The sequence below is a fragment of the Python bivittatus genome, unplaced genomic scaffold (assembly GCF_059951505.1).
Source record: "Python bivittatus isolate LINGU-HERP-01145 unplaced genomic scaffold, Pbiv_v1 ctg000040_np1212, whole genome shotgun sequence".
In the NCBI taxonomy this organism is placed as follows: domain Eukaryota; kingdom Metazoa; phylum Chordata; class Lepidosauria; order Squamata; family Pythonidae; genus Python; species Python bivittatus.
In genome coordinates, this window is record NW_028277032.1 from 5,522,789 (window position 1) to 5,550,736 (window position 27,948).

At 53.0% G+C, this 27,948-nt stretch overlaps 3 protein-coding genes across 6 annotated transcripts in view; 2 read left to right on the top strand and 1 right to left on the bottom strand.

Annotated features, from left to right (window-relative positions):
• Positions 1-27,948, top strand: part of LOC148216940 (uncharacterized) — a 589,705-nt gene that overhangs the window by 193,530 nt on the left and 368,227 nt on the right. The gene's annotated exons all lie outside the window — the stretch shown is intronic.
• FHL3 (four and a half LIM domains 3) lies at positions 11-23,109 on the bottom strand. 2 transcript variants are annotated; one of them, XM_088154242.1, is made up of 6 exons: positions 22,976-23,109; positions 3,955-4,137; positions 2,301-2,475; positions 2,028-2,197; positions 1,734-1,920; positions 11-1,634 (listed from the first exon to the last, which is right to left on the bottom strand). In XM_088154242.1, exons 2-6 carry the CDS (start codon positions 4,108-4,110, stop codon positions 1,483-1,485), a joined length of 840 nt encoding a protein of 279 aa, XP_088010368.1. In that variant the 5' UTR covers positions 4,111-4,137; positions 22,976-23,109; the 3' UTR covers positions 11-1,482. The 2 variants fall into 2 exon arrangements, with proteins under 2 accessions (XP_088010368.1, XP_088010365.1); XM_088154239.1 differs by lacking the exon at positions 22,976-23,109 and adding an exon at positions 22,124-22,291.
• On the top strand, positions 22,337-27,941 carry UTP11 (UTP11 small subunit processome component). Of its 3 annotated transcripts, none has more exons than XM_088154263.1 (8): positions 22,337-22,527; positions 22,620-22,681; positions 22,786-22,888; positions 23,071-23,190; positions 23,295-23,388; positions 25,821-25,951; positions 27,318-27,428; positions 27,715-27,941. In XM_088154263.1, the coding sequence occupies exons 1-8, from the start codon at positions 22,468-22,470 to the stop codon at positions 27,796-27,798; spliced, it is 765 nt and encodes a 254-aa protein (XP_088010389.1). In that variant the 5' UTR covers positions 22,337-22,467; the 3' UTR covers positions 27,799-27,941. The 3 variants fall into 3 exon arrangements, with proteins under 3 accessions (XP_088010389.1, XP_088010373.1, XP_088010384.1); XM_088154247.1 differs by having other exon boundaries at positions 22,359-22,527; positions 22,786-22,887; positions 23,067-23,190; XM_088154258.1 differs by lacking the exon at positions 23,071-23,190 and having other exon boundaries at positions 22,360-22,527.

A 27,948-nucleotide genomic window follows, 5' to 3' on the forward strand; every position in this document is an offset into this window, starting at 1 on the left:
CAACAGGAAAGAAACGACAGCGCGGAGAGATGTCTTTAATTCACCACAGCTACTTTGGCTCACATCCAGTTGTTCCGGGCAATGCTTGCTGGAGAATCTTGACTCCTGTTACAGGAGTCTCAAGAGTCCCCGTCCCTCCCGCTTTGGGGGTCAGTAGGCTGTGGTAGGACTACAGCATCAGGCTGACATGGATGTGAAGCAGCACCTGCCCTTTGTGGGAGCAACCCCTCGATTTTATCACGGGGCACTCCATTCTCCTTCCATGCACCAAATCCTGGGTGGGGCCAAGTCCTAAGTACTCCCAGCAGGCTCTGAAGACCAAGCATCAGAGGTGGGTTGGAGGAGGAAGTGCTGAATCCTTCAGGATGGGGAAGCAGCTCAGTGAGGAGACTGAATGCAAAACCCATCTCACCCCCCTGCTTCTTGAAGTGAATTATCCTCAATTATCCATTAACATGATTTATTAGAGAAAGTCAGAAAAGGAGGGGGAGAGATCCACTGACCAGATGTGAGCATCCACACCAACAGGCAGGCACCCAGCTGTGGTCTCTGACTCCCCGACAGCAAAGCATCTGAGGAAATGGCTACATGATTCATTTAAAGGAACATGCACAGCATTCCACCAAAGAGAGGCAGGAAGAAAATTCAGGCCGCGGAGAAAGTCTGCAGAGGCAACAGAGCCCCCTCCTTCCTGGCGGGGAGGGTCAGGTTGGAAGGGTGGGAGAGCCCAAGGACAGAAAGCAGCAGGCAGAGAGCCCAGGCCTCACGTTCCTCAACCTGGGGCAGGGGGCGGCAGGGGGTTCAAGCACGAGCCCGGGGGCTGAGAGAGAAAGAGATGGAGCTTCTGCGGGGGGCCTGTGCCAAGGCTTCTTTTTCAGCCACTCAGGGATTCCTGGGGACCAAAGGAGGGGAAGGACTCCCCCCCAGAGGGCTGCTGCCCTGGGTGGGAATGGAAAGAGACAGTGCCTCGGGAGAGAGATGAGGCCTCTGGGGCTCCTCTCTGTCCCCACCCCATGCAGAAGAGAGACGGGGAAGGGAGATGGCTAGAAAGAAACATGGTGGTGGAGGGGGACAGCTGGGCTGGCTACTGCTGGCATTCAGACAACTGGGGTGGATCAGAGGCAAGAGCAGACGCACTTTGGTGGGGAGTGGAAGGCTCCAGCCACTACTGAGAGACATTCGCCTGCTCTCTTCCAGGCCCCAAGAAAACAGCCCTTGAGGCAGATCACGGTTGGCAGTGGTGGGCTTCACTGCCACTCTGCTGGTAAAAAAGGGAACCGGCCTGAGCTTGTCAGTCAGAAGCAGACCAGGTGAGAAAGCTGAGAGCGCGCACCCCGGCCCAGATTTTGGGCCTGCAGGAAAGAGGAGGCTGGCGCCAGTCAGCAGTGCCAGGGAGGGAAGAGCCATCCCTGCCCTGCTGCTGCCCCAGGAGAGAACTTTGGCACACACACAATCTGGAGGACAACAACACAGGGTGTCCTTTCAGAGGTTGCCGGCACATTCCCGGCACAGGATCTCATCGTTGTCAGGGATGAAGCCCTTCCCCACGAGTGAGGTAGCGCAGCGGGAGCAGCTGAAGCAGTTATGGTGCCAGTGGCGATCCTCGAAGGAGACATACTTGCCTCCCCCAAAGCCTGGGGAAGAAAGAGGGAGGAATGAGGCTACCCGATTCCGCAGGTGAGCCAGGTCAGGTCCCTCCCCTGGAGGCTTGACCGCCCGTCCTCTCTGCTCACCTGTGATGGGCTTTGCGCAGGCGCTACACTTTTTGGCGTAAAGGCTGCCAAAGCACTTGACGCAGTAGGGCTGATCCTCTTGAGAAGTGAACTGCTGCCCGGCCAGGGGAGCCTTGCAACCCGCGCAAACGAAGCACTCCTTGTGCCACGGCTCATCCCGGTAAGTCACTCCTCCCTTGGTCAGCGACTACGAGTAGAGGAGCAGAAGTTCATCTCAGGGGCCTGCTCAGCCCCAGGGCCCTGAGGGAGTTCCTACTGGCTGCATTCCCTCCCCTCAAGGGGTCAAGATCTAACCTTCTTGCAGTGGGTGCAGCGGGGAGCAAATTTGCTCTCGTAGCAGGGGACGCAATAATAGTCGCTCTGCTCCGGGATGAAGGAACGAGCTCCGATGGGCTGCTGGCAGCTGCTGCAGATGAAGCAGTGCTCGTGCCAGGTCTGCCCGTTGTACTCCAGCTTCCGAGAGCCTGTGGGGTGAGGGATGGCGGGGTGAGCAACCAAAAGCCCTGCCCTCCCTCCCTGGGCAGCTGGGTCTGGGCGGGGGCGAGGAAGGGGCTTGGAGTGTCGCACCTGGCATGACCACCTGCTGGCAGGCCACGCACTGGGAGGAGAACTCCCGGCAGTAGCAGCCGTTGCAGAGCAGCTCCTGGCCCTGGCAGGTGAAGGGCTCGTCTGCCAGGGAGCGGTCGCAGCGGAAGCAGCGGAAGCAGCCCTCGTGGTAATGGCGGTCCTCGTAGTAGAGCTCCTGGGCAGGGGAGAAGCAGAGGTCAGAGGCAAGCCACTCACTGCTCTGGGGCCCCTGGGACTGGCATTTCTGTTTCTCCTGTGAGGGGGCCCCACCGGGCCTTGCAGAAAGCCGTGCCAGCCTCTGGCAGCCCCAGAAACAGAACCACCAACCCCATCGGCTGTCAGCTTTCGCTGGCGGCACAAGCTGGATAAGCACGCTGCACTTTCTCAGGCACCGGGTGGCGGATACATAATGGCAGACAGGCTCCCCCCAACCTGAAGCAGATTCTCACAAGCCGCAAAGAACAATGGGATGATGATGCTAACGTGGGAAACAGACACTGCCACCCACCCCACGTTTACTTTGCCCCCGCATCTACACCAACGAGTGTCATCACAGGCCACAACAAATATACACACAAGGTTAGAGGCACCTTCACAAGCTCTTCCACTAACATGATCTATGTCATCATCTGCCTGCAGTGGCCCCTTGGATTCTACACAGGACATACAGGACAAGCTTTGTTCAAAAAAATTAATGAACATAAGCTTGACATCAGTACTCAAAACCACAACAAAGTAATATCAGCACATTTTGATCTCCCAAGACACTCCATTACAGATCTGAAAAGTAGCTATTTTGAAACAAAGAAATTCTAGCAGCACAACTGAACAAGAGATTGCTGAATTTACATACATCAAAAGGTTTCAGGATGTCTTAATAAGCACAATAGCTTTAAAAACACACACACACACACACAGCACAGCTGATAAAGTTCTTGAACTCTATTTCACATTTACTCTGTGTCTGCATCGTCACCTGCCTCCCCCTCCTTTCCATCCCCACCTCATCCTGGTTTGAACCCTACATCAGTCCAGCCACTCCACGCATCTGATGAAGTGAGGTGCAGCTCCTGAAAGCTGATGCCATTTCATAATATGCGATAGTTGGAAAAGGGGCAACTAACTATACCCTTTCTACAAATTCTTAGGATTGAAAATCAGGGGGAGAATGCCGCAAGGAATTTAAACTGGGTGGGCACAGCTCATGGGAGGGATTCTGAAGGATCACTGAAAGAGCGTGAATGAGAGGGGGCTGGGAGGGAGAAGTCCATAAAAGGGGTCAGCAGCTGAGAGGGTGGGTCAGACCACTAGCGAAGGGCAAGTCCTGAGCCTGGATCAGGCTAAGGCGGTCTTGAGCCTTACACCCGTTTCCAGTCGGGGAAGCCCGGAAGGGCGAGGGCCGGGCTTCCCACTCCTGACACTGGCCTTAGCTGTTAAAGCAATGACACGCCCCAGAGCTAGTGCTGTCCAACCTTAATTGTAATTTGTCTTTGGTACTGTTTAGATCATTTGATTGCATTTTATGTTTTTAGGTGCTGCCTTGCGAGGGCTTTCCTTACAAATGTCCAATGTAAATGATGGGGGAAAGGGGGGGGCAGCCAGGAGCGATGCAGGGCAGGAGCAGCCCACCCAAGCAGAGTCCCTGCCCCCTCACCCGGCAGTCGTGTCCAATGAGCTCCTTGCACTCATCACAGGTATTGGCAAAGTGGGAGTCATAGCAGGGGATGCAGAAAGGACCTTCATCGCCCTGGATGTACTTGCGCCCGTAAAGAGACTCCTTGCAGCTGGCGCAGTCAAAGCCGTCCGTCATGTTGCTTGCTGGAAGTCTACGTGCTTCCTGGGAAACAAGAAAAACAAACCATGGTTGACCTTCCTAGCCAAGATTTTGGGGGAAGATCCACCCACTGGGGAGAGATGGTCCTCTTTCTCCCTTCTTCTTTCTTTCATATGCACACCCACACAAGCTGGAGAAGGAAGGGCACCATTCGCTATGATTTCTACAAGCCACATGTTGCCCTGGAATTGAATGGTGAGGGAACTGCAACATAGCAAAATGGCTTTCTGAAGCATTCAGAATCCAATTCTTGATGCAATTTTCTCTTCTAAATTTCTGATGAGCTCTACACTCGGTGGCTCTTGGCCTCCACTGGCTACGCTGGAAGCCCATTTTTGGAACTCTGGGTATTCAGGAACAGGAAGACTCCCTTGGCTAGGTAGCCCTCTGGCTCTTAGCCAGGCACCCATCACCTCTCAGGGAGTTGTGGCAAGTCCACCATTCCTCACAAGTGCTTTTCTTGCCAGCAGAGACCCAATTCTGTCTTTCAGAAGCTTTGGCTAGATGCTGCCCTCCCACACAACCAGAGTAGAGGGGAGGAGAGCATCTTCATTCTGCCCAGGGCTTTCATCTAATGGGGTCTTTGGGTGGAGTAAAAACAGAGGAATTCCTCTAGACTTCTCCTCTCCTGTCACTGACCTCCAGCGCACTCACAGTATGAGCAAGGAGCTGCCATCCTCTTACAGGAGGGCTGATGGGCCAGTCTTCCAGCCAGGAGCTTCTGCATTAGCATGCCTGGACTAGCTGTCCTGAAACTGGGGGAGGGTGAGCAATCACTGTAGCCTCCAGGAAATTCCAGCATTTCAATACTTTTTGAAATAAACCAGAGAAGGAAGGAGGAGGGGATACGAAGACGGATCAGGAAGGGGGAAAACTGCAGAAGCAGCACATGCCGTGCCATGCTGCAACAAAAGCCAAACTCCCACCTGGTCCTCACCGAGCCAAGGGGCCCATCTCCTATGACAAGTGCCATCTTGAGTGGAACAGAAGAACCACATCCAGATTCCTGGATCACCAACTAACAATCCTCCCACCCCAATGGCTAGATAGATCTTCATCACTTGATCTAACAACTTCCGCGCACTTGAGCACCAAGCTCTGTTGCAATATTCCAAGTGGGTAGAAAGCTTGCAAGCACCATCTTTTGTCCCTTCTCCAAACACTAATATTTCTTACATTTGAAACTGGAACTCCGACAGTCTCCAAGGACAACAGCTCTCCTTATATGCCTGTGTTAAAAACTATACTGTACTATACTGTCTGTACATCTGATTATCCTTCCCTTCTGTGATGGAGGACTTGGATGAGGAGGTTCAAGGTCATGGGGAGAAGCATCTCCTCAGCCCACAGCCTGAACGTGTGAAAGCAAAGAGGATGAGACTGGCACCACCCTAAGGAATTTGTAGTGTTTAGTTGCAGACTTTGAGAGTTAGACTGGCGAGATTCTGTCTAGCAGGTGTAAGCTAATAAAGTAACTGAGCAATTCCAGAACCGTCCTGTGGAGTTTCTTGGGCTGAACCTGACACCTTCCCTGTGATTCAATATCTCACCTCCAGAAGCAGTGAGAATGAAGGTTCTACAGCAGAGGAAAAAAGAAGGGCGCCAACAGGCTCCCTAACAAATTGGGCAATGGGAGAGCCTGAAAAGAACAGAAGAGGAAACGAGCCCTTCAGAGGTGCTCAGTGAAGCAAACATGAACATGGGCAAGGCAGTGGTCTGCAATTGTGGCCTGCAATGCTGGTCTTCCTGCCTGAAAACAATGTGATATGTATTTGTTTGCAACAGCAAGCTTGCAAGAGTCCTTGAAGAACTGCAGCAGCAAGTGGCCATACTTCGGTTGGTGAAAAAGGATGTCTCAGTTGAAAGACAGGAGGCTCTACAACAACAACTTCCTCCACAAAGAAGATGAACCAGGAGCAAGCTCAGTGGATAAGGGCAACAACCAGAAGCCAGGGGGCTAGAAGCTGTGCTGCACTGCTGGAACTCAGAAACCATTCTCAGACTCTCAGAGACAAAGCAGGGCAACAGAAAGAGAGAATGATCCTCAAAGTGTGCAAAGGATGTGGCCATGTCCTGTAAGAAGACAAAGAAGAGTCCTGCTAGTTGGTGATTCACTGTTACAAAAGGCACTGAAGCAAAAGCATGTTGACTGGACATGTTAGCTCAGGAGGTACACTGTCTGTCTGGAGTATGACAGAACAACTTCCAAGATCCTTCAAGTCCACAGAGAAGGCAAGTATCCCTTCCTGCTTAGACACGTGGAAGAAATGATACTGAGGTGCAGCTACAACCATGCCACCACAGACGTACAGGCCTTGGAAGGAAGCTTGAGGCTGTGGGGCTCAAGGTGTGCTCTCATCCACTCTTCCAGTCCATAGAAGAGGACTGAAAAGGCAAGTAGATTAAATGGCTACACAGATGGTGTTGATGGGAGTGACTGGGTTTCTGGGGCCAGGGCCTGAAATATCTACACGAAGGACTGCTGGCACAAGACGGACCACATCGAACAAGGATCAGTTAAAAGTGTTTGGCTAACATGGTAAAATTGGTTCGGGAGACTTTAAGTAGCAATTGGAGATGAAAACTCTGAAATAAGGATGTCACATAAGAATGTATGCATTATAGAAAGCACGGATGTTGCTGAAATGGGGCCTCTTAAACCACTCAAAGAAAAATTAGAGCTGGATGACTGGAAAAGGGCAGGTGTTACCCCCCATCTTGAAGAAAAAGGGCAAAAAAGGAAGTCCTGATAAATTATAGACCATTCAGTCTGACATCAATACTTCAGAAGAGCACTTTGAAAATGAAGTGGTAATTACCAGATATCAGCACGGGCTTCTTGCCAGATTAATCTTAACTCATTTTTTGATTGGGTAATTTCCTTAATACACTGCAGAATGCTATAAATATATAATATTTTGTTTTCAGTGAAGTACTGGATTGTCCATTGCGGCATGCCAATTAGGGCTCTAAGCAGCAAGAGCTGGGCGGCATGACAAGGAACCGGAAATATTTCTGGCTCAAAAACCATCCTGAAAGAGCAGTGACAAACTATTCCTCATCAAATGGCAGACAGACAATAGGCGGGATGCCCCAAAGATCGTTTCTGAGCCCTCTGTTTTTCAGTCTTTTTATGGAATGAATAAAATATTGCATTAATCAATGGACAGAACTCTTATCAAATCTGCAGAGGACACAAAAGTGGATGGAATAGCTAATACCCTAAAAGACAGAAATATACTGTAATAAGATTCAAAGGGGGACGTGGTGGCGCAGCGGCTTAATGACGCTGAAAGTTACCAGCCAGAAATGGCTGACGCTTCAGCGGTTCGAGTCCAGCCTTCGCGTTAAACAGGGTGAGCTCCTGTTTCCTCCCCAGTTCCTGTCAACCCAACAGGTCGAAAACTCACGTGAGTAGATAAATGGGTACTCTCACTCCGGTGGGAGGAAAAATGCTGGCAGCGCCTTGGAAAGGAGTCGGGAGCAGTTGCCGGTAAAACGCGAAACCGCGCTCGCCCGAAAAGGGTGCGAAGCAACAGAAACCCCGCCTCCTGCGCTTGCCAGCTGGGCTCTGCTCTAGGAAGGAGGCTCTGGCAAACCACTTCCGAAATACTTGCCCTGAAAACTGCAAGGACTTGTCCAAGCAGTCACTGCAGAGTCAGTAATGACTGAGTGCAGATTAAAAAAAAAAAAAAAGATTCAAAATGATGATGATGATGATAGTTGGAGAAAAGGGCTCAGAGTAATCAAAATCATGCTCAGATACAGGATGGCCGATGCCTGTTGGGAGAAAGTCTTGGAACAGGAGTTGTATGCAAACTGAATAGGAGCCAGAAGTGTCCTGTGTCGGCAAAGAGGACAAATGCAATTTTAGGCTGTTAACAAAAGTATAATTGTCAATTAATGGGTCGTAGTAATCACTCTCTTCTGCTTTAGTCAGACCCCTTTTCAGGGACTGTGCCCAATTCTGGGTCCAATCCTTTAAGAAGGTTTCAAAGAAATTGGAACAGGTTCAGAAAAGGTCAGTGCAGATGCTCAGCTTCAGGTCTAGGTCCTATGAGGAACTGCTGAAGGAGCTGGGTATATTTGGCTCTGAGAAAAGATGGAGGGGGGGGGATAGAACAGCATTCCTCGGGTAGGTATCAGGCTGCTCTTTATCATTCCAGTGGGCACGGTGGTACAAAGCAAGGGCATTTGTTTCAGAAAGGCACCCAGCAAACTGTTCCGATAAGCATTTGGACAGGGGAGCCCCTTACCCCTGGTTGGATGCCTTCTGTCTGCCGGGATAGCTGAATTCTTGCACTGGAGCGCGAGGGTCTCTTCAGCTCTGGGATACTGGTGGCGGTACATTTACACCCCGAGCTTCCTGGCCCACCGTGCCAGGAGGCTGGAAGCAGATGCTTCCTGCGCGACCTGGCCTACAAGCCACCTTCCATTACACGTCTGGCTTCCCCTTCCCCACCCTGGGGCCACATGCAACTTCAAAGGCATTTGTTCACAACAGACAAAACATTTTAGGACTTCTGGAGGGGGTGGAGTAAAATTATTAACACGCACCCCAAGCAAGCCTTGAAATTGTGGCCCGCTGCCCACATGTGGCCTTCCAAATAATTGTTCACGACAGGCCACAAGTCTTAAGAGTGACCCCCGTTCCAGCGAGGCGAGAGCCAGGTAGGCAGCCTGATGGGGAGAAGCAGCTCAGCAGCTCCCTGGCAGCCAGAATGAGAGAAAGCAGCTTCTTCACACATGGGAAAGCGACTGGCCCCAGCCCGCTAGTCTCGCCGGGCCCCCCTTGGACTCTGCACCCAGGCAGGGCAGGCTGAGGGGCAGCCGCACTCCCAGTCCCACACGAACCACCACCGCAGCGGGGCTGGGGGCTGTTCTTCCATACTGTGGCTTGCCACAGCTTCGGGGAACAGAAGGGGAGGCCCTGTGCCTGAAGAGCAGGCCTGGCCCTGGCTGTGATGGCCTTGTCCTGTGCCGTCCCAGGGCCCCTCATGCTGAGGACAGGCCCCATGAGCCCAGCGCAGGTGGCAGCCTGGGCCTGGCTCTGGTCGGGACAGGGTGGGCTGCCTCCCCTGGAGTTCTAGTAGTGCTGCATTACCTTGGGGTGGGTTTGCTGTTCCTAGAAGGCCCGGTATTCTGACCCCCAGGCTCATGAATGAGCTGATGAGTTTAAGTCGACAAGAAGATGGGACTTGCGGCGACAGGTTCATACGGGAGGCAAAGTCCAGCTATCCTGCCCCACTTGAAAGCTTTACTGGCAAGAAACAGCACCTTTTATTGGGGAGCTAATACAATTGACCATTCAGCTGAAAAGCATTCTGTAGTTGTAATGGGAAGTAGGAATAACCTTGAGGAACAGGAGGAAGAGCCACAACCAAAACAACAGTCAGATAAAAGACATCTGAGTCTGGGGCAGGAATTGAATTTGAGAAAGCGTCTCAGACAAGACCCTCCCTAGTTCTCATGAAGATAAAGGGAAGGGGGGGGAGGTGCACTCAGACTTGCAAGATTCTGTTACTGCAACCTGATAAACAAAAGTAATACAGATAGTCCTTGGTTAACGACCACTCATTCAGTGACTGTTCAAAGTTACAATGGTCCTTGAAGTTCTGGCTGCCCCAGCACCCCCGTGGTCACGTGATCACAAACAGCTCACACTTACAACAGTTGCAGAATCCCGCGGTCATGTGATCATCATTTGTGACCTTCCCTGCAGCTTCCCACAAAAGCAAAGTCAATGGGGAAGCTGGCAGAGAAGGCTGCAAGTTGCTCGGGTAAGTCTCCCCTACCCGTGCACCCTCCCACAGCTTGCGCCATGCCTCTGGCCACCTGCACACCCTCACTGGCCACTCATGCACCTCCCACTCAGCAGCAGCCACCCCAAGCCCTGCTGAGCCTTCCCCACCACCTGCACACCCTCTCCCACTTGGCAGCAGCCACTTACCTGCCTGCCAGCCTGCTTGCAAGCCACTTGGGACTTGCAACTTCCTGCTGGCTACCCCACTGACCCTGGTTGTTGGAAGCCGGCAGAAAGTTGTGAGGAGTGTTCACTTAACTACCCATGATCCTCGCTTAACAATGGCAACAGGAACTGCAGGGATTGCTGTCACTAACTGATGTGGCCATGTGACGTTGAGCTTTACAACCGCATTGCTTAGCAACGGACATTCTGGTCCCAATTGCTGTCGTAACTTGAGGACTACCTGTACTGTATTAGCCTGCATGACTTTGGTTTCCTAGTCTGTCTGCCTTGGAGGGCTGACACTCTTCAGGGGTAGCCCCCCCCCCGGAAATATTGCAGTGATCTAGGCACTAAACACCTCCCCACAGCTGGGTCTGGCTTCTGCAGGAAGAGCAAAGGGGTTCCTGGCTGCTGCAGCCACCTGTCCTTCCAAGGACAACCTGGACCTCCCAGCAAACCTGCTTCTTCTGCGGGAGCACATTCCCTCTTTCAGGTCAGAGAGCTGTGCTCTCCATTGACAGTCACTTGTCCGATTACCCAACCTGATGCCCACAAACAGCTGCTTTTGCCATCGCATTTCTTCATTTTGATCTTTAAGGCAGGTACCAGTCGTGCTTTCAAAATCCCAAACATGCCTCCCTGGGACAAGCGGGGCTGGAAGAGAGGGAGCTGCTCTTTCGCACTCAGGCAAAACACAACAGACAATTGAAGATGAAGGCACTTCTTGGAACTGACTGCACATTCAGCCAGGAGAGGCAGCAGTTCTCCATCTTCCATGTACTAATATTGCTCAATTGCTCGAGGGAACTTTTTTCCCCAAATTTGGTCAAAACAGGCTTGCTCATGGTGGTGACTCTTTGTTTGGAGAGCTGCCACTCAGGAAGGCGGGGGGAGGGGGAGGCCATAAATCAGGTGTTTAAGGGTGTGAAGGCTTTGCAACCCTGATGAAAAGCTGCATCCTGGTTACTGACAGTAAAAAGAAGGACCAACTTTCCATCTCTTTTCCAGCAAGGAAACACCCACTCCCCCCTTCAGTCCGAAAAGAACCTGGAGATGATAGGCTCCGACTATTCTCCTTGGCCATCTGCTCTTGCGTGTTTGCAAGCGAGAGGGGGTGGGGGCATCTCTGTCCCCTACAGGAGAGGACGGCTGGAAAGATTTTCTTTACCAGGGAGACTGGGCACAGGCCATCTGATATCAATTACAGCCCCAGCACAAACCAACGATAAATCTGCCCCCGTCATTGAAGCATCTCTCTGTGGAGATCAGAAGTCCTTTCTTGTTTTGAAACCCTCTGCAGGAGAATTCCAGCCCGGTCAGAACCGCCTGATGCTCAAGCTAGAAGCAGGAGGAGGTCTGTACTGAACCGCTCCCCAGGAAGAGGCCCTTTAACCTTCCAAGCCCCATTCAGAGGCACGCATCCCATCCCACCGGGAGCCTCAACGCTGTGTCCAGCCAGCACTGCTGACCAAGACTGTCCCATGCAGTTCCAGCAGTAACTGCAGAGGGCGCCTCCTTGTGCCTACGATGAAAGGGTCGGCAAGCTGGGGAGGAGAAAACAAGGACCCCCCCCCCGTCCCCACATTCATGTATAAAGTTTAGGAAACTGTGAAAATAGCTTGGACAGCAGTTTCCCCAGGAGCCCCTGGGTGCAGTTGACTGCCATGGGATCCGAAGGGCAGCCTGAGTGTTCCCCCTCCTGGAAGCAAGAGGAGACCAGCCCCTTTTGCATCCAGAACCCCTAAGTTCCATCCTAATTAATCTGATAGCAAAGATAGGAGTCTGCATCTGGATGGGTGAGAACAAATTCTGATTAAAGCCTACTGAGGCAGAGTTGCTGTTTCTCAGTCGCACTCTGGAATGGAACACGCTCCCACCGAAAGACTTCTGACCTTGTGGTGCCTGCTTAAACAGCACGTGAAAACCATGCTCAGGGAGGACTTCACCCAGCTTCAACAGGTGCACCATTCACAACCCTACTGGATAGTGACAGGAACTCATGCCTTGACCACCGAGGTGGACAACTGCAATATATTTTGTGGGGCTGCCTTTGGAAATGACTCAAAAACTGAGGCATGGTGGTGAGGGTGTTGGGGAGACAATCCTGCTACGGTTGAGAAATGCCAGCTTGAAGTCACTGCAGGTATTGCAGGAGGCTTCCAGCCCAGGGTGAAGCACTGCTTCTTATTCTTAAAGCCCTGCACGAGACAGCCCGGAGATACCTCAGGCGATGCCTTGCCAGAGTCTGCCCATCTGGCCCAGACTTCCAGGACAGATTTGCTGAGGATCCCCCCAAAGCACATGGCAGCAGTCCTTTTCTGTGGCAGCCCCACTCTTTGGAACATCCTCTGGATGGGCAGGGGGCTTCCACCCTTCTTACATTTCTCAAGCAGATAAAACCTATTTTGTTCCAGCAAGACCTTAGCCCAAGCTGATTATATAGATTTATGGTTATGTGATTATGGATGGACAGATTATTTTATTACATTACTGTATTATTCTATCTCTATGGATTGTTCTTATAACGATGTGCTGCCCAGAGTTTACCAGGATATACGCACTGTTAAATAAACCATCAACATCTACACTGAGATTTTCACAGGGGTCTTCCAACTTGCCTCCCGCAGGGTGCCCCCTTAGGCACCACCTTCTTGCATCTGTCCTCACAATCAGGGGTTCAAGGATAAAGGAAGGTGGTGGTGCTGCTGAAGTGTCTCGCCAGGCCCTCTGTGATTGCTGAGCACCTGAAAGGGATGGGTGCTTTCACCAAAGAGCCACTAAGTCTGGGCTGAACATGGCCTAGGAGCCCCAACATCCACCATCATAACCAGGTGGGTCAGATGTTTAAGGGGAGGGCAACTTTGAAATTCACAAGGAAGCTTTGCTCCTCAGCTTTCTCGCTCCAGTGAAAGCCTCACTTTCAGGCAGAAAAGCAGCTGCGAAACACAGGTGCTGTGTCTCACTCACTGAGGAGACAGACTGACACATCCGAGGGAGCAAGTTTCTTTTTCTGCCCTCTAAGCTGGGGATGGCTCAATGACAGCAATGATGGGGCTGGATCCTCCTGGAGCCCCCGTTCAATTCACGTATGTGGCCACTAAGAATCAGCACTGACTTGATGGCCCATAATCACAAAGGTCATCAAAATCAGCAAGCACCACCCACCAACACCTGGAAATGCAGAATAAGGCTGCTCCCTGCCACAAAAGACAAGAGCTAAATTAACTGTTACATTTTTATTGCCAGGGATGGGAAGAGGGGCGGGCGGGATTTTCCATCCTGCGCTACCCAGGCCCCAAGTGTGGCTCTGTGCCTCCTCCCTTGAGGCTGGGCAGGCAGGTGACAGTCTCTCCTACAGGGCCAGAGAGGAGAGAAGGGCCGCTCTGAACCAGAGGACCGAATCCAGGGGCAGGAAGCTTCCCAGTGACATCTACCTGAACATTTCTCAAACTTTTTGCACTCAGCAAACAAACGATTGGAGAAGATGCGGGTCACTGAATTAAGCGAACTCCCCCCATCCACTTTCCCCTGGCGAGCACAGGAGTTTTCAGAGAAGATAATGATTAGAGATGCATTTGGGTGTGCCTGCATGTGGCCTCCATCTTTAGAGGCTTTTGCAAAGCAAATGTCAGCATTTACGCATGTTGTAAAATATCAACCATGCTTAGCACAAACCTGCTGCTCAGGAGAAAACTTTGGGTAGATCTGTATCAGTGAGAGGGGTGAGATTGGCGGGCAGGCTTGAGCTGTAGGTCAGGAACTGCAGGACTTCAAAGGACTGGGAGTGAACACAGGGTGGCAAGCAAACTGTGCCTGCTGTATGTGACTTGGCTGTGGTGGACCATATGGTGACTCTCCAAGGACTACTGGTTCCGATCATAGGTGGGGACTCCTAGCTACTGGCAGTGTCTGAATTGGAGAGATGTTCCTGAGACTTCACCCTCTCCACTGACCTTCACCCTCCCTTCTTCTCTCCCAGCTATCAGAAAAGGCTTCCCTCCAACTGGAAAGCACTGCCATGCTTGGGATTCAACTGGAGTCATATCCAAATTAGTCCTGAATTTTGACAGCTGACAAGTCAGCTTCAGAGCTTTCAAAACAAGAGGCTGAAAGATGAGTGGCAATTTGAGCCCCAGAGCCAGTGGTAACTTTTAGATTCTCTACCAAAAAGTCCTTGGAAAAGCAACACAGTTACCTGTTGCAGAGAAGAGGCTCTGTAGTTGCTGCAACGCTGCAGTTCAAAAAGAACCCAGAAATTCAGGCAATTTTTGTTTTCTTAGTGGTGAAGCCTTTTTGTAAGGTTAGGTCAAATGCCAAGGTGTTCAAGCAAATGTCACAACGTGCAAGAAGAATGCACTGTACAAAGTAGAAGTGCAAACCAGCTTCTTTGTCAGTACAACGGGGCACAAAAACTTGTTGGTGGCTGGCACATAAAGTGAGGTCAATTATAACGCTCAAACTACTGAACGTTAAATGCCTATCATTTTAAATAAGCATGTGTGTCTATATTGGTATCTCATGTGAATACTTATAGTCTTTCATTTGACAGCCCTCTAAAATACATACAAGTGGAACAAGATAATACTAAATATTAGCTCTCTCTCTCTAAAAGTGAAGAAAAAGAGGTATATTGGCAGCTCACAACTGATGTACAGTGCATACATTTCCCACCCAAACTTTAGTACATGGAAGCCTGGAAAAGAGATGAAATGCAGGCATTAAGGCAAGAGTGGAGGCTTTAAGAAAGAGCCCCACCTGACACTTCTGGGAAAGCTATGGCAGACCAAAGTCTTGTGGGGCTGATGGCCACAGTGGAAAGGAGCCGGTGAATGGATCGGCTCCTTGGAGCCCCCCTCCGGATTAAGGAGAGGACTAGGATCACCCATAAATTTGCTCCATACAGAGGCTCCCTCTGAAGAGATTGTAGAACAGTGATCTCTGGCAGGTTTGAGAGCTCTGGGAGCCGGGGGAAAACCATCCTGCCTAAACTGCGGTTTGGTACCTTCAAAAGGACACTGGGTTTGCCTACTTCCTCTCTTAATTACCTTAAGAAATTGCTTCTTATTGATCTTTTGGATGTTAAGAACCTTCTGAAGAACAAGTTTCATTACGCCGGGAGAGCTTCCCTCTATCCTGGATGAAAGAAGTTTCATGCAAGTTTAAGGACTAAAAAGAAAAAAAAAAATGGAAAATAGCAAAAGAGGGACTAGAATGTTGATTTTGGGAAGTTAAGGGGCCAGATGGACTTGAAAGAATATTTCCTGTGGGATTTTAAAAATTTTATAAAAGTATATATGAAGATTTTGAAATGAACTGTAAGAAATCCTCCTGTGGGGAAATTTTGCTGATTGTAAAATAAACATACGGTAAGAGGAGACTTTGAAGATTGGCTAGACGGAACCAGGGAGAACTAAGAATTACAATTAAAGGAGAAGAGACCTATTAATACAATGAAGCAATATTATCTGACAATAGAAGAAATTAAGGCTGTCTGGGAACAATGTACTCAGAAATTACTTTCAAGATTGTCTGCCACTATAAGAATGGATCTAACAAAGGCTACAGAGGAACAGATTTTACTGGACAAAATAGAGACTGAGGCTGGGTAGAAAGTGGATTTGAAAATGGATTTTGAAAAAAAGGCCAGACTACAAGAGCGATATGAAAAAAGATGATGTGGATCTGAAAACAGATTTAAAAATGACAGACTGTAAGAGTGATATGGAAAAAGATGCCACAATGGATTTACAAATGAAACTGGCTGATGTTTTAATAATTAAAGGGGACCTACAAATGATAAATCAGAAGAGTGCATAGCCTTCTTATCTCGGATTTACAAAAGGGATGTGTTAAACTACTGAAGCTGTTCCAGAGAGGAGACAAAGAGAAAATGATAAGAAATCAACTTGTGGGATATTATTTAAAGGGATTAAATATCAAGCTAATAAAAAGTAAACGGAAGGAATACAAAGTGAATTTATTTGACCAGGATTAAAATATAGATGTTGTGGTTTCTGGTAGCTACTAACGGAATTCCTTTTTGACCAGGACTGAATGACAAGGCTTTAAAGATTTGTTTATAAATAGGGAGTGATTTCTTTTGCTTTATTCCTCAGAGAAAGTGGTAAGTTGGAATGCAAAATGGATTTGATTAAGGTTAAAATATATATGTTATTTCTGGTAGTTCTTAACGGACTTTTGCTGAATAGCATTAAATGAGTTTTTACAATTTGTTTATTGATAAGAGATGAGATATGGGAAGAAGAGTTTTTTTTTAATTCTTAGTTTGTATTCATCTTCTATCCTTGTACTCATAAACTTTAATAAAATTATTACAAAAAAAAGAAAAGAAAGAACCCTATTTGGTATGTCCCATGGGAGGGCTGTGCTTTGTCAAGAGGTTAACAGCCTTCCAGTTAAGAGGCAGTTCAGCAGCTGAGGGAGAGAAGCGGTGAACCAAGTCAGGGGCTACAGATGCAGGCTGAGGCTTAGCTCTGTATGGAGAGGGAACGGCAGGTCCTCCTCAGTCCCAGACAAGTTCTCCCAACCATTCCTTCATGCAGGGTGGTGGTCTCCCCCCCCAACTTCTGTTACTTCCCACTCCTGACACCACCAGATGATCACCCAAATACCTTTCCAAGTGTAGCATAAAGGGGCGGAATCAATACAGGGTTGGCACATGAAGGCAGAAGAGCAACAGAGCTGTGACAATCCCCAAGTCTATTTTGGGTCACTGCACAATCTAGGAAAGAACAGGGAGGCATCTCCTGATGACAGAGAAAGCAGGTGGGAAAGGGCAGCCTCCAACCCCGGAGGGACACCAGGGTCTTGGCCAGCTGCTTTGGACCTTCAGGGCACCCATATGATGGGCCACTACAGAAGGACTGAAGCCCTTCTAATCTGAAACCGGTATTTTTAGTCTGGGAGATGCCAGGCATTCAGTGAGAGTAGGAGAAAGAGCACAGAGCTCAAGCCAGCAGCTGCTCTTGGCAGGAGGCTGCAAGCTGAGAGGGGAGGGGGTGTGTCCAGGCATTTGCGTCACTCACCCCCCCACAGACACAGAGAAACGGGGTGTCTTTAGGAGTGGCTCCACTGCAGCTGGAGGTCTGCTTCCTAAGAATGAATGCCCAGTTGGGTGAATTGCGAACTCTCTGGATGCCTTGAGTCCCTGCCAAAGGGACCTCTGCACAGAGAACCCCCTTGCCGCTCACACACATACGGCCGAGGTCCCCAGTAGCAACCCCACCAAAGAGGCCTAAGCCTGCATCCGGGCATCCCGAGGCCCTGGGCTGCCCAAAAGAAAGCGCTGCAGCCGCGCACTGCAAATCCACACTTTCTTCCTACTCAGCAACACACAGGAAATCGTTCAGCGTTGGAAGTTCGAGGCGTCTCTCTTGGTGTACCAATGCAATGTGACTTAAATCTGTTTGGATTTTTCCTTTTTATGTTGCCCAGCCAAGGGCTCTGGGAATTCCAAGGCTGCAAAAGGAAAAAGAGAAGCAGCTGATTCCCATCATTCTTGTGGCACAGCCACAACTGCTGAAATGGTCTCCATTTGCCTTAACTCTTCATGCCCCCCACAACCAGGACCGGGACTGGGACCAGGCCACGAGGATGTCTAAGGCTCAGCTGAGCCTGGGTGCCCTGGAGGGCTGCAGATGTCAGGACACAGACCACAGCCAGTGCAGGGCCCCACGCCCCCCGGGAACCAGACCAGAGCCTGGCAGAGGCTGCGGGGGCTCTGGGACGCCCTTGGAGATCTTAAGAGAGCTACTCAGGCTGGCCTCTGGGAGGTTACAAAATGAAGCGGCAGGGGGAGGGGGAAGGGGAAGGGAACCACGTTGCGAAAGCCACGCAGCCTTGGGCCAAGCCCCTTTGAGCAAGAGCTCCCGGCCTCTGCGCGGGAAGGGAATTGCTCCAGACCTCCAAGGGAACAGCAGGAGAGGTGGTTTCTCTGGGAAGGCGGGCTAGCGGTGGCGGGGGTGGGGGTGGGGTGGGTGGAAAGATCTGGAAGGAGAACATTCCAGACTGTTGAGTCAACCTGCCCAGGGCTGGGGGTGAGCCAGCGGATTCAGTGGCTTCTTCACCAGCCTCAGAAGAGATCCCAACCCCAGAAGGCTCAAAGCAAGGGGCTCCAGAGAGGCCACCCGCCTCTCCCGCCCCACGTTGCAGCCGCAGGGGCTCAGCCTGGGTGGAAAGGGCTCCAAGCCCAGAGGACTTCTCTGTCCTTTTGGCCACTGTTTATTTGATAGAAGCTATTTGCTTCTTTGCGGGATACATGGAAGAGTGGATGGATCTTGAACTCACAGCTGGTTGTCAACGTGTGCAGGATGAATGCAAGAGACACATTTAAGCAAGGAGTCAATGGCTACTGTTGATACAAATCCAGGCTTTGAGAGACCCGGGTACACCAGGAGTGAAGTGGATAGACAGATGGGTTGCCCCAAAGACCCTTTTCCAGTCTGCCCCCATCTCCGGGAATCACACCTCAATGTCCTACTGGTTTATGGTGGGAAGTCACCATAAGACTGTGAGAGTTATTCACAATAACATGTGAGAGTTCAGATGGCCTTTGCACACCCTGGGATAGACGGGGGGGGGGGGGCGGGGACAGCCCCCCCCCCATTTAAATGGCATCGCAGTCCAACCTCGGCAGTCAAGAGCTCTTTCAGGTGCCTCAGCAGAAGGGAGACCTTGATTCACACCCAAAGTCCATGGGAGGGAGGTAACTGCCAGCACAGCCCCCCTCTGCTGCTGCACTATCCTCCCTTTCCTCCACGGGAGGGGGTTCTGGTTTGCAACCTCACCACCCTGCCTCCACCCAGGCCAGCTCTACAGAAAGCAGAGGCCTAGCCCAGAGGAATCTGGGCACGCATTTGCCCTACCCCTTCCATCTATCTCCAGCTGCAAGGGCATGGCGTTTCGGGGGGAATGGATAACCCAAGCAGGGGCAAGACCCCTCTCTGAGCCGATTCCCAGCAAGGGAAACCGTTTCCATGGTGGCAGCAAAAAAAGAGACCAGCCTCCACCCCACGCACTGACCCAGGCCAGGGAGCACCATGAAGAAATACTTGTGCCGCCCCCCCCCCCCCCCGCTTGCTTCAGCTTTGGAAAGACTGGGCCAAGCTGGGCCTCCTCTCTTTGGGCTGCCATGACCAAAGGTTCAGAAAGCTTTCAGCATCTTGGCCAGAGGGAACTGGGGGGGGGGGGGGGGGCAACTCGAGGTGCTACAGAGGCCAGGCAGGAGGCTGTGGGCTCGAGCTGGTCACTCTTGGCAGTGACTCGCAGCCAAGCCCCCCTCTTGGCTGGCTGCTCCTTGGCACTGGACCTGGGGTCGAATCCCCTCTGGAATGCAGCTTGGCCCCACAGAAAGAGCTGCTGCTCCAGGAATAGCAGAGGGCGGGCTCAGCAGCTGCTGCACTCCAGTTCCCAGCCAGCCTCAATGAGCGGCCGTTTTCTCTGGCCAGAGAATTCAGCAGCCCCGGTGGTGGAGCCAAGGCAGTCCCTCCCTGGCAGCAACAGAAGCACAATGCAATGGGCACCAAAGCTGACTGCTTGGCTTCGCCCGCTTCCCTCCCCGCAAAGATAAGACTGGCTCCCATCCTGGCTGTGGTTGGAAAGAGCTCTGAAGACCTGGCTCTTTCCCCAGGCTTTTTAGTGTACACTGCCCAGAGTTGTTGTAGAACTGGGCAACCTTAGAAACCCCTAAAACAAATGAATAAGTACACAGATAAAGGGCCTGTTCCATGTGTTCTTATGGCAGGAAGGTGGGAAGTCAATCGAGCAAACAGCTTCTGAACGGGAAGCACAGCAAGTCTTTTAGCCCGATGCCCCGAGAACAAGCAGGCAGGGGGTAAATTACTCGCTTTGCCAGTGTGCACATGGGAAGACCAAACGGTTCTCAATTAGGCAGCTGCTCCTGTTGTTGCTGCCCCAAGTCTTCCCCAGGAAAACCGGTCAGGCTGCAAACAACATGGTGCGTGTACCCGAAAGAGGAAGGGATCTGCCAGCGGCCAAGATGGTCCACTCTCTTTGTGTCTCACAAATGCCCCCCCACACACATGGAGTCTCCTCCAGGCCCCCTCAGCTGCCAGAGAGACTGGACTCCGGTGCATTGGGAGGACATAGTGCTATTCAGTATTCATAAAATATAAAATATCTAGGTAACGTGCATCCTGTATTGTGGTGGCCTGAACTGGACACACTATTCCAGGTGTGGCCCGACCAGTGCAACATAGAGCAGAACTATCACTTCCTGTGGCCTCAACATTTCACACCTCTGTTGATACAGCCCAAGATCACACTGGCTGCATTGCTGGCTCATGTTTAATCTGTGGTCTCCCAGGGCGCCCAGGTCCTTCTCACACATACTACTGCTGAGCCGAGTATTGCTGTACACCTGTTTTTTCTACCTAAGCGCAGAATACGTTTCTATTGCTGGAGGGCCCAGTGTCAAGTCTATCAAGATCCTTTTTGACCAAACCATAATCTTTGCCAATCCCGTAAATACCACCAAGGTGGGAGGAAATCACAGGACCAAATGGTGCTCTGACGCTACTGGCACTGAATTTATGCTGATGCAGCCAGCTAGTGGCACAGCACCCCACCAAGAGAGGCTCCACTCGCCCTCCAAGTAGCAGTCGGTTGGACTAAAGTACTAAAATCCTCCCGATGCTGGAAGCCTCCCTGTTTCCCAATGGAAAGTCACGGCCAAAACCGCATCCGGGACAGGGACTGGGGCGAGGATCTTAACACACCCACACACAACAACATGAAAACACTGTGCAAGTGCTCTGGAGCCAGGTATTCTAATTCCAACTTCCTTTTTTCCCCAGCCTGAAAATGTCCCTCATACTTGAGAAAAACAAATGAAAATGCCGCCATGTCTCTTCACAGACCCTGCTGCTCTTTGGAGATGCAACAGCAGCCAACAAGGACAAGTCACTCCTCCCAACAAAGCCCTCCATAGCTGGAACCCCAGGAACCACTCTAGGAAGGAGCAGCACAGTGAGTCACCTGGCTCGATGCCAAATGGGCATCTCCAGTGCAAGGCTGGCACCATTCCAGAGGGTTCAATCTCTTAACAGTCACAGTTTCTCTTCGGTAAGGAAGTCTCCCTCTCAACACGACCAGGATCGCTGCGGCCAAGAGAGCAGCCAGCTTCCTTGCAGCAGAGCTCTTTTCACAGAGGGCAGGGGGACTGGGCACGAGGCATATGCTAATGCCAGCTTCGCTGCAGTTTCCTGAACGGGGGGGGGGGGGGGGGAAGGGGGCTTCGTCCAAGAGATAGGAAGAGATCACAGGATTGCTAGCAGCGGGCGGAACATGAAGCGGACTGCCAGCACACGGCAAAGGGACCGGCACCGACCTGTGCCACCCCGCTACTGACAGGCAGCTGAAGGAGCCGGGCCGAAGCAGGGGGCTGCGCTGGAGCCCGCTCCGCCCGCGGCCCCCAGGAGGAGAGCCTCCGTGCGCCCCTCGCAGGATCCCTTTCCAGGGGCGTTTGCCCGAGGCGGGCAGCCTGAATCCGGAGCGGATCCTGCGGGCGACCCACGGCTGCCCGAGAGAGGTCCTGCTTCGCCGCCGCGGGAACTTTCTGGGAGCAAAATGGGCGTCCCAGGACGGCTTCCCGGGCTCAGGGCCGAGAGCCAGCCTCGCCCCCCCGAGAGGCGGCCCTTCCTCCGTTCCTGGGATGCCGCCGGGCCGGGCCGGGCCGGGCCGGGCCGGGCCGCCGAGGAAGCCGTCCGCGGAGCGGAGGGGCCCTCCCGCTCCCCGCTCCCGAAAGCTTCGGTCCGCCGGAGGGGAGCGGGCGCGGGGCAGGAGGGCTCCCGAGGAAAGAGGCCTCGGCCTCGCTCCGCGCCCCTCCCCGTGAAAGTCCCCGCCGCGCTCAGCCGAGCCCCGCCGGAGCTTCGCGGGGAGCTTCCCCGTGGCCCCCCGGCCCGGCGCGCGGCGGCCCCGGGAAGCCCGAACCGAGGGACGGAGAGGCGGCCTCCCCCCACCCGCCCCCTCGACCGCTCTTACCGGCGGCGGCGGCGGCGGTCCGGCGCGCGACGGGGCCGGTCGGAGACAGCCCGCCGAGTCCGAGCGGCCACGCGAACCGCCCGCCTTGCTCCCGAGGGCGGGGCCGCTGCCGCGAGGCGGGGCCTGAACGGCGGGGAGGCGGAACCGCCGCCGCCGCCGCACGTGGGGGGCGGGCTTCGGGCCAGAGGCGCTCCCGCGGGGCCCGGGAGGGCGGGTTGGGCGAGGGGCTCCTCCCAGGTCGCGCCTACTGGCGGAGCCGGCCGCCTGTCCCCTATGGGCCCGCCTCTTCCGCTCGGGCTGTGCGGCGCGCGGGCGGGGAGGGCCCTTCGCCGGAAGTGGGGGTCATGGCGGCGTTCTCGAAGGCGGCCAAGTCGCGGCAGCGGCAGCACCGCGAGCGCGGCCAGGTGGGCCCCGGGGCCCGCGGGGGGCGGCGGGTGGGGGGCCGGCGGCGGGCGCTGACGGGGTCCCTCCCTCCCTCCCTGTCTTCTCCCCGCAGGTCGCCTCGCGGAGGGCCTTGGGCCTGCTCGAGAAGAAGCGGGACTACCGGCTCCGCGCCGAGTGAGTGAAGCGCGTCCTGGGCGGCGGGGCGGGGGCGCCGCGGCCTTCCTCGGCCGGGCGGCGGGTCTCCCTCGGGCGCGCTGACCCCTCGCCTTGCTCCGCAGCGACTTCCACCAGAAGCGGGATGCGCTGCGGGCGCTGCGCCGGCGGGCGCAGGAGAGGAACCCCGACGAGTTCTACTTCCGGATGGCCCGCGCGCGGCTGCAGGTGGGGCCCGCGGGGGGCCGGGTTGGGGCGGGGCGGCTGCGCGGCGGGCCCCTCGCGGGCCCCCGGCTCGGCCGCGCGGGAGCTCACCCCGCTCCTCGGGGCCGTGCGGCCGGAGCCGCCCGGGCCGCCGTCCCTCCGGGGAGCCCTCGCCGCTCTCTCACGCCCGCGCGCCTCGCCGGCAGGACGGCGTGCACGTGATCCGCCGGCAGGAGGACGAGGCCGCGCCCGCCCCCGAGCAGCAGAAGCTGCTGAAGACGCAGGACCTGAAGTACGTGGAGATGAAGCGAGCGGCCGAGGCCAAGGTCAGGGCGGGCGGGCCGGCGGGCGGCCGGGGCGCGGCGGCGGCGTCTCCGCGCGCGGCCCCAGGCTGAGCCGCGCCGCCCTGCGCGTCCTCGTTTTGCCACAGAAAATCGAGCGGCTGAAGTCGGAGCTCCACCTGCTGGACGCCGAGGGGAAGCAGCCGAGTAGGCACACGTTCTTCTTCGACACCCGGAGGGAAGGTGAGGCGCGGGCTGCCGCCGGCTGGGCGGGGAAGCGGCCTGGGTAGGCTTTGCCTCCGGGCGGGACGCTGGGAAAAGGCAGGGCTGCTTCATTAGCGCCGCTGAAAAACCAAGGCTTTGCTGGGAAGGTTTCCAGCCTCGCTGACTTGATGAGGCTGCCAGCGACAGGCCGCCGGATCGCAGCAAGTCATTATTTTTATTTACGTTAACCTTTTTACTCCAGTCTCTAGCTCACACAGAGTGACTTACAAGTGTCATTGATATTTGTCCCTGTCCTGTATAACAAAGGAAAATGGAAAGGGGAGGAGTGGAGTGGAAGAAAACAACTTTATTTGCAAGTTGCCTAGAGTCACTTATATAGTGAGATGGCGGCATATAAATTTGATTAATAATAAATAAACTCCAAATCCCATACTAACAATTTTTATAAAGGCTAGCTGGGATGGAAACCAGGGGTGCACACAAAGCAGAACGTGTGTTGTTTTGTGATGAAACAGATACTTTGAGTCTTGGAAGTTTTACCAAATCGTTCTAGGTGAGTTGCAGTTCAGGCAGCTCAAAGGGCAAATAGGTGGTCTTCTCTTGTGTGGCCTGTGCACCAGCCCACTATAAATCTTGCCCTTGCCTGCACAGGACATTTTTCACATTCCTCAAGACAATTCAAGGAGCCTGATAAAATGGCTGCTGCTCTGTAACAGTGAACCTTGTGTTCTCGTGCTCTCTTCTTGCAGGTGGTAGAATAGCGCTGGTTTTTTTTAAAATCCAATTTATATAGCCATCCATCTCATATATATACAACTCTGGGTGGCTTACAGTTAAAACAATATAAAACAAACAAACACAGTACTTTAAATAAATATATAAAACAAAAAACCCATCCTAAAATATGTAAAATTTGTAGCCGAGGTAATCACATACACCAAAACACTCAGTATAGCTGCTGCACTGGCTCTGAGGTGCTCCCAGATCCCCTTGTCCATTGGCAAAACCATGTTTGAAAGGACAGCATGGTTGGGGCCATTCAGGTCTCAGGGAGGGATGATGTTCCATGGGGCAGGTGCTGTGGCAGGTGCCATAGCAGAACAGGCTCTCTGGCTGATGAATCCTGGAGCGTGACCTGATGAGACAGGTAGATACAATTGGAGAGAGACAGACCCTTAAATAACCAGGTCCCATGCCATGAAGGGTTTTATAGGTCATCTTGAATTGAATCCAGAAGCAAATTGGCAACCCATGGAGCTTGTGGAGCAGAAGCGTAGCGTGTGTTAATCACAAAGTGCACACACCTGCCCATGCTGCCACATTTTGCACCAGTCAAAGCTTCTGAATGTTCTTCAAGGGCAGCACCATGTCCAGGACCAAGAACAGGCACAACTGGTACAAAACACAATGTGCAAAGGCCCTCCTGGCCACAGTTGCCACCTGTTCTGTTTCTTGAATAGGAGCTGCAAGTCCAGGAGGACCCCCAAATTGTGCACAGATTCTGTTTTGGGGTAGTGCTACCCCATCCAGAAGAAGAGATGGAAACTCCCCGGAACTAAGGGCCCCAGCACCCAAAGCCACCCAGTCTTCCTTAGTTGAGCTGAAGCCTGTTGTTCCCTGTCCAAACTCCCGCAGCTTCCAGGCACCAAGACAGGACCTCCACAGCATCACTTAGTCAGCCCATGGTGGAGATATAAAGCTGGGTATCATCAGCATACTGATGACACCTCGCCCCATGCTGTCAAATAACCTCACCCAACAGCTTCATGTAGATGTTAAACAGGAGTGCAGAAAGCACCAGACTCTGCAGCACCCCACAAAGCAGGGGCCAAGGGTGGGACTTCTCCCCCTGATCAACTTGGACTGGAACCAGCCCTCAGGAAGGAAAAGAACCAGCACAATACAGTGCCGCCCACTCCCAACCCACAGAGCCTCTCTACAAAGATCCCATGGTGGATGGTATTGAAAGCCAGCAAGAGGTCAAGAAGGGCAAGGATGGACACACTACCCCATCCCACTCCCACCAGAGGTCATCCAGAAGTGTGATTTCAGTCCCATACCCAGGTCTGAAATCCCGACTGAAAGGGCCCAGCAGCTTCTTTCAGGGTTCTCAGAAGCTGCTGTGGGAAGGGAAGGTTGGAAACTGGACAGAAATTGTCCAGAACAGTAGAGGTCTAGCAATGGCTTCTTGAGGAGGCAAACCACTACCTCTTTAAGAGGAGGAGGGACACCCACCTGTCTCATGGAAGAATTCACCACTGCCAGCACCCAGCTTCTGCTCTCTCTCTCTGTTGCAACTCTTCTAAGTGAAGTAGCGTGCCTGGGTTATTTGACCTTTTTCTGCTCCTGTAGCACATTTTCTTTGAGGCTGGCTTTAATTGGTTTGTAAGCTGGGAGTCGGTGGAGGAGGGTCCAAATGATTTAGAGACACCAGCCTCTCCTTTTCTCAGTGCAAGGTTTTGACATTGCCCTCCATCTGAACACTGCTCCTGAGCTGGTCAGCAGAGTGTACAACAGGCCAGTCCTCGAAACCCTGAAGAAAAAAGCTGTTTCAGGGATCACCGCTGATGGCCAGTTACAGGTCTGTACTGCTGGGGCTTATCGGCTGCCTAGAGATTTCTCTCTCGCTCAGTTTAGTGGGGGGAAGGAGCAATCCTTTGTGTAGGTACCCTGAAGTCAGTCAATGGAGAGAAAAGAGCACCTCAGTTGCATTGTATGAGCCAAGATGAGAGAGCTGAGTGGGGATTTGCCTGCCTTCTGCTGGAACAGAGGAAAAGGTTTACACTCTTGTCTGGGGTGCTTTCAACCCTGTCCTCCTCCATGGGAACAGGCAGGAAAAGGTCAGGATGGACAGAAGCCCACTCTGACTGTCCATGGTGCTGGCAGTCCTGATTGGACTCAGGGGGTTTTCTTGTTCATGAAACATGCTTCAGAAGGAAGTGACCGACTCCCAGCTTCTTTGGTGGCTGCTGGGAGTTGATGGAAAGTGGCCGTTCACCCTTTCCAAGGGACTCCAGCAAACCTGTGGTAGGCGCTGGGGACTGTGGGGCAGATTTAACTCTGGGAAGATGGGATGGGAGCCTCTGTTGTGCCACTGGGACCAGGGCAGTTGGTGCGGCAGCTGGAGCGACAAGCTGAGCTACAGAAGAGAAAGAAAATATTCTCCCTGCTGGCACAGATTCCAGGCTGTTCAGCCAGGGGAGCCTCTTTCAGGGCTAAGTCCGGCTTCTTCCTCCGCACACTCTTGGCTTGGCTTGGTCTCCTGCGAAGCTGGAGGGGAGGGGAGCTCGATTCTAGCAGTTATGATGGAGTCGCACCAGGCTGCCTTTGGGTTGGGCAGGACTCGATGGGGGATGCGGGGCGGGGACATGTGAAGGTTGCCCAGAACCACTGAGAGGGAGGCAGCTGGAGGGGATGATAGTAAGTTCCCCCACCCTCTGGCTGGCTTATTGCTGACATCCCTGGACTAGTTCAGGCTGGTGGGTGTTCTCTCCCAGGAGACATGAATCGTCATCTGCAGGTGGGACAAGTTTGGATCTGTCCTGTGTGACGGTGCTAATTAGCTCACACCTGCCACAGTGGGGCTGTGCTCAGGAACTTGGGCTTGTGGGGTTGGCAGCCTGGAGCCTGGGTGCAACAGGAACTGGAATCAGCCAGCCCCTGCCCCCTCTGGTTCTCCTCCTGTAAAGCCGGAGCAGCGTCCCTCGTTTGCAGCTTCTGAACGCTTCTGTTGGGGTGGGCAGAGGTGTCCCTGCCTGAACCTTCTTTTTCTGGAGGGCCACCTTTGCCTGCCCTCAACAGCCTGGCTGCCGAGGGCATTTACAGGGAGGGCTTGGGGCAAGGAGAGCCTGCCTAGCACCAGTGAAGGAGGCAGGAGCAGCTCTGAGCATTTTCCACACCTCAGGATGACTCTGGTGAAAAACGGCATGTTTCTTCTCTGTCTCTAGAGGCTAGCCCGGCAGAGGAAGGGTCAGTACAGCCTGCTGAGGCAACGCATAGAGCGTGAACGGAAGATGTTTGTCATTGCACAGAAGCTCCAGACCCGAAAGGATCTCTTGGTGAGGAGACCTCTTTATTGGAGCTGCAGCACGTGGCTTCTGGTCCTGCTGTTCTTGAGAGGTGTTGAGAACAGGAATCCCTCTTTCCTTCCTTCAGGGAATTTTGTTCTTCAGGATGTACATGGCCGCCAGCTCAGAAAGACCCATGTCTTTTTCTGTGGGGAGGCAACTGGCTGATGGGGCCAAGGGGCTGGGCTGGGCTGGGCACCTGGCCCTTCTCTGGAAGCAAAGGCCAGTACTTGGAAGGGTGTGTTGCCTAAGAAAACTTCTTTCCTCTTGATTTCAGGACAAAACTCAGAGAGTGAAGCTGAAGAAGGAAACTGTAAATCAGCCAGCAATCTACAGGTTCCAGTTTAGACGGAAACGCTGACTCTCCTGTTCTGTGAAGAGGGGTGTCCTCCATTGGATTGCTTTGGGAACCCCTGCCTACAAATGCCCTTTTTCTTTGCCTTAGATTTATCTTATGGTACTTTTTCAATAAATCCAGCAAGTGCTGCTGTGATTGCACTGCCACCCATTC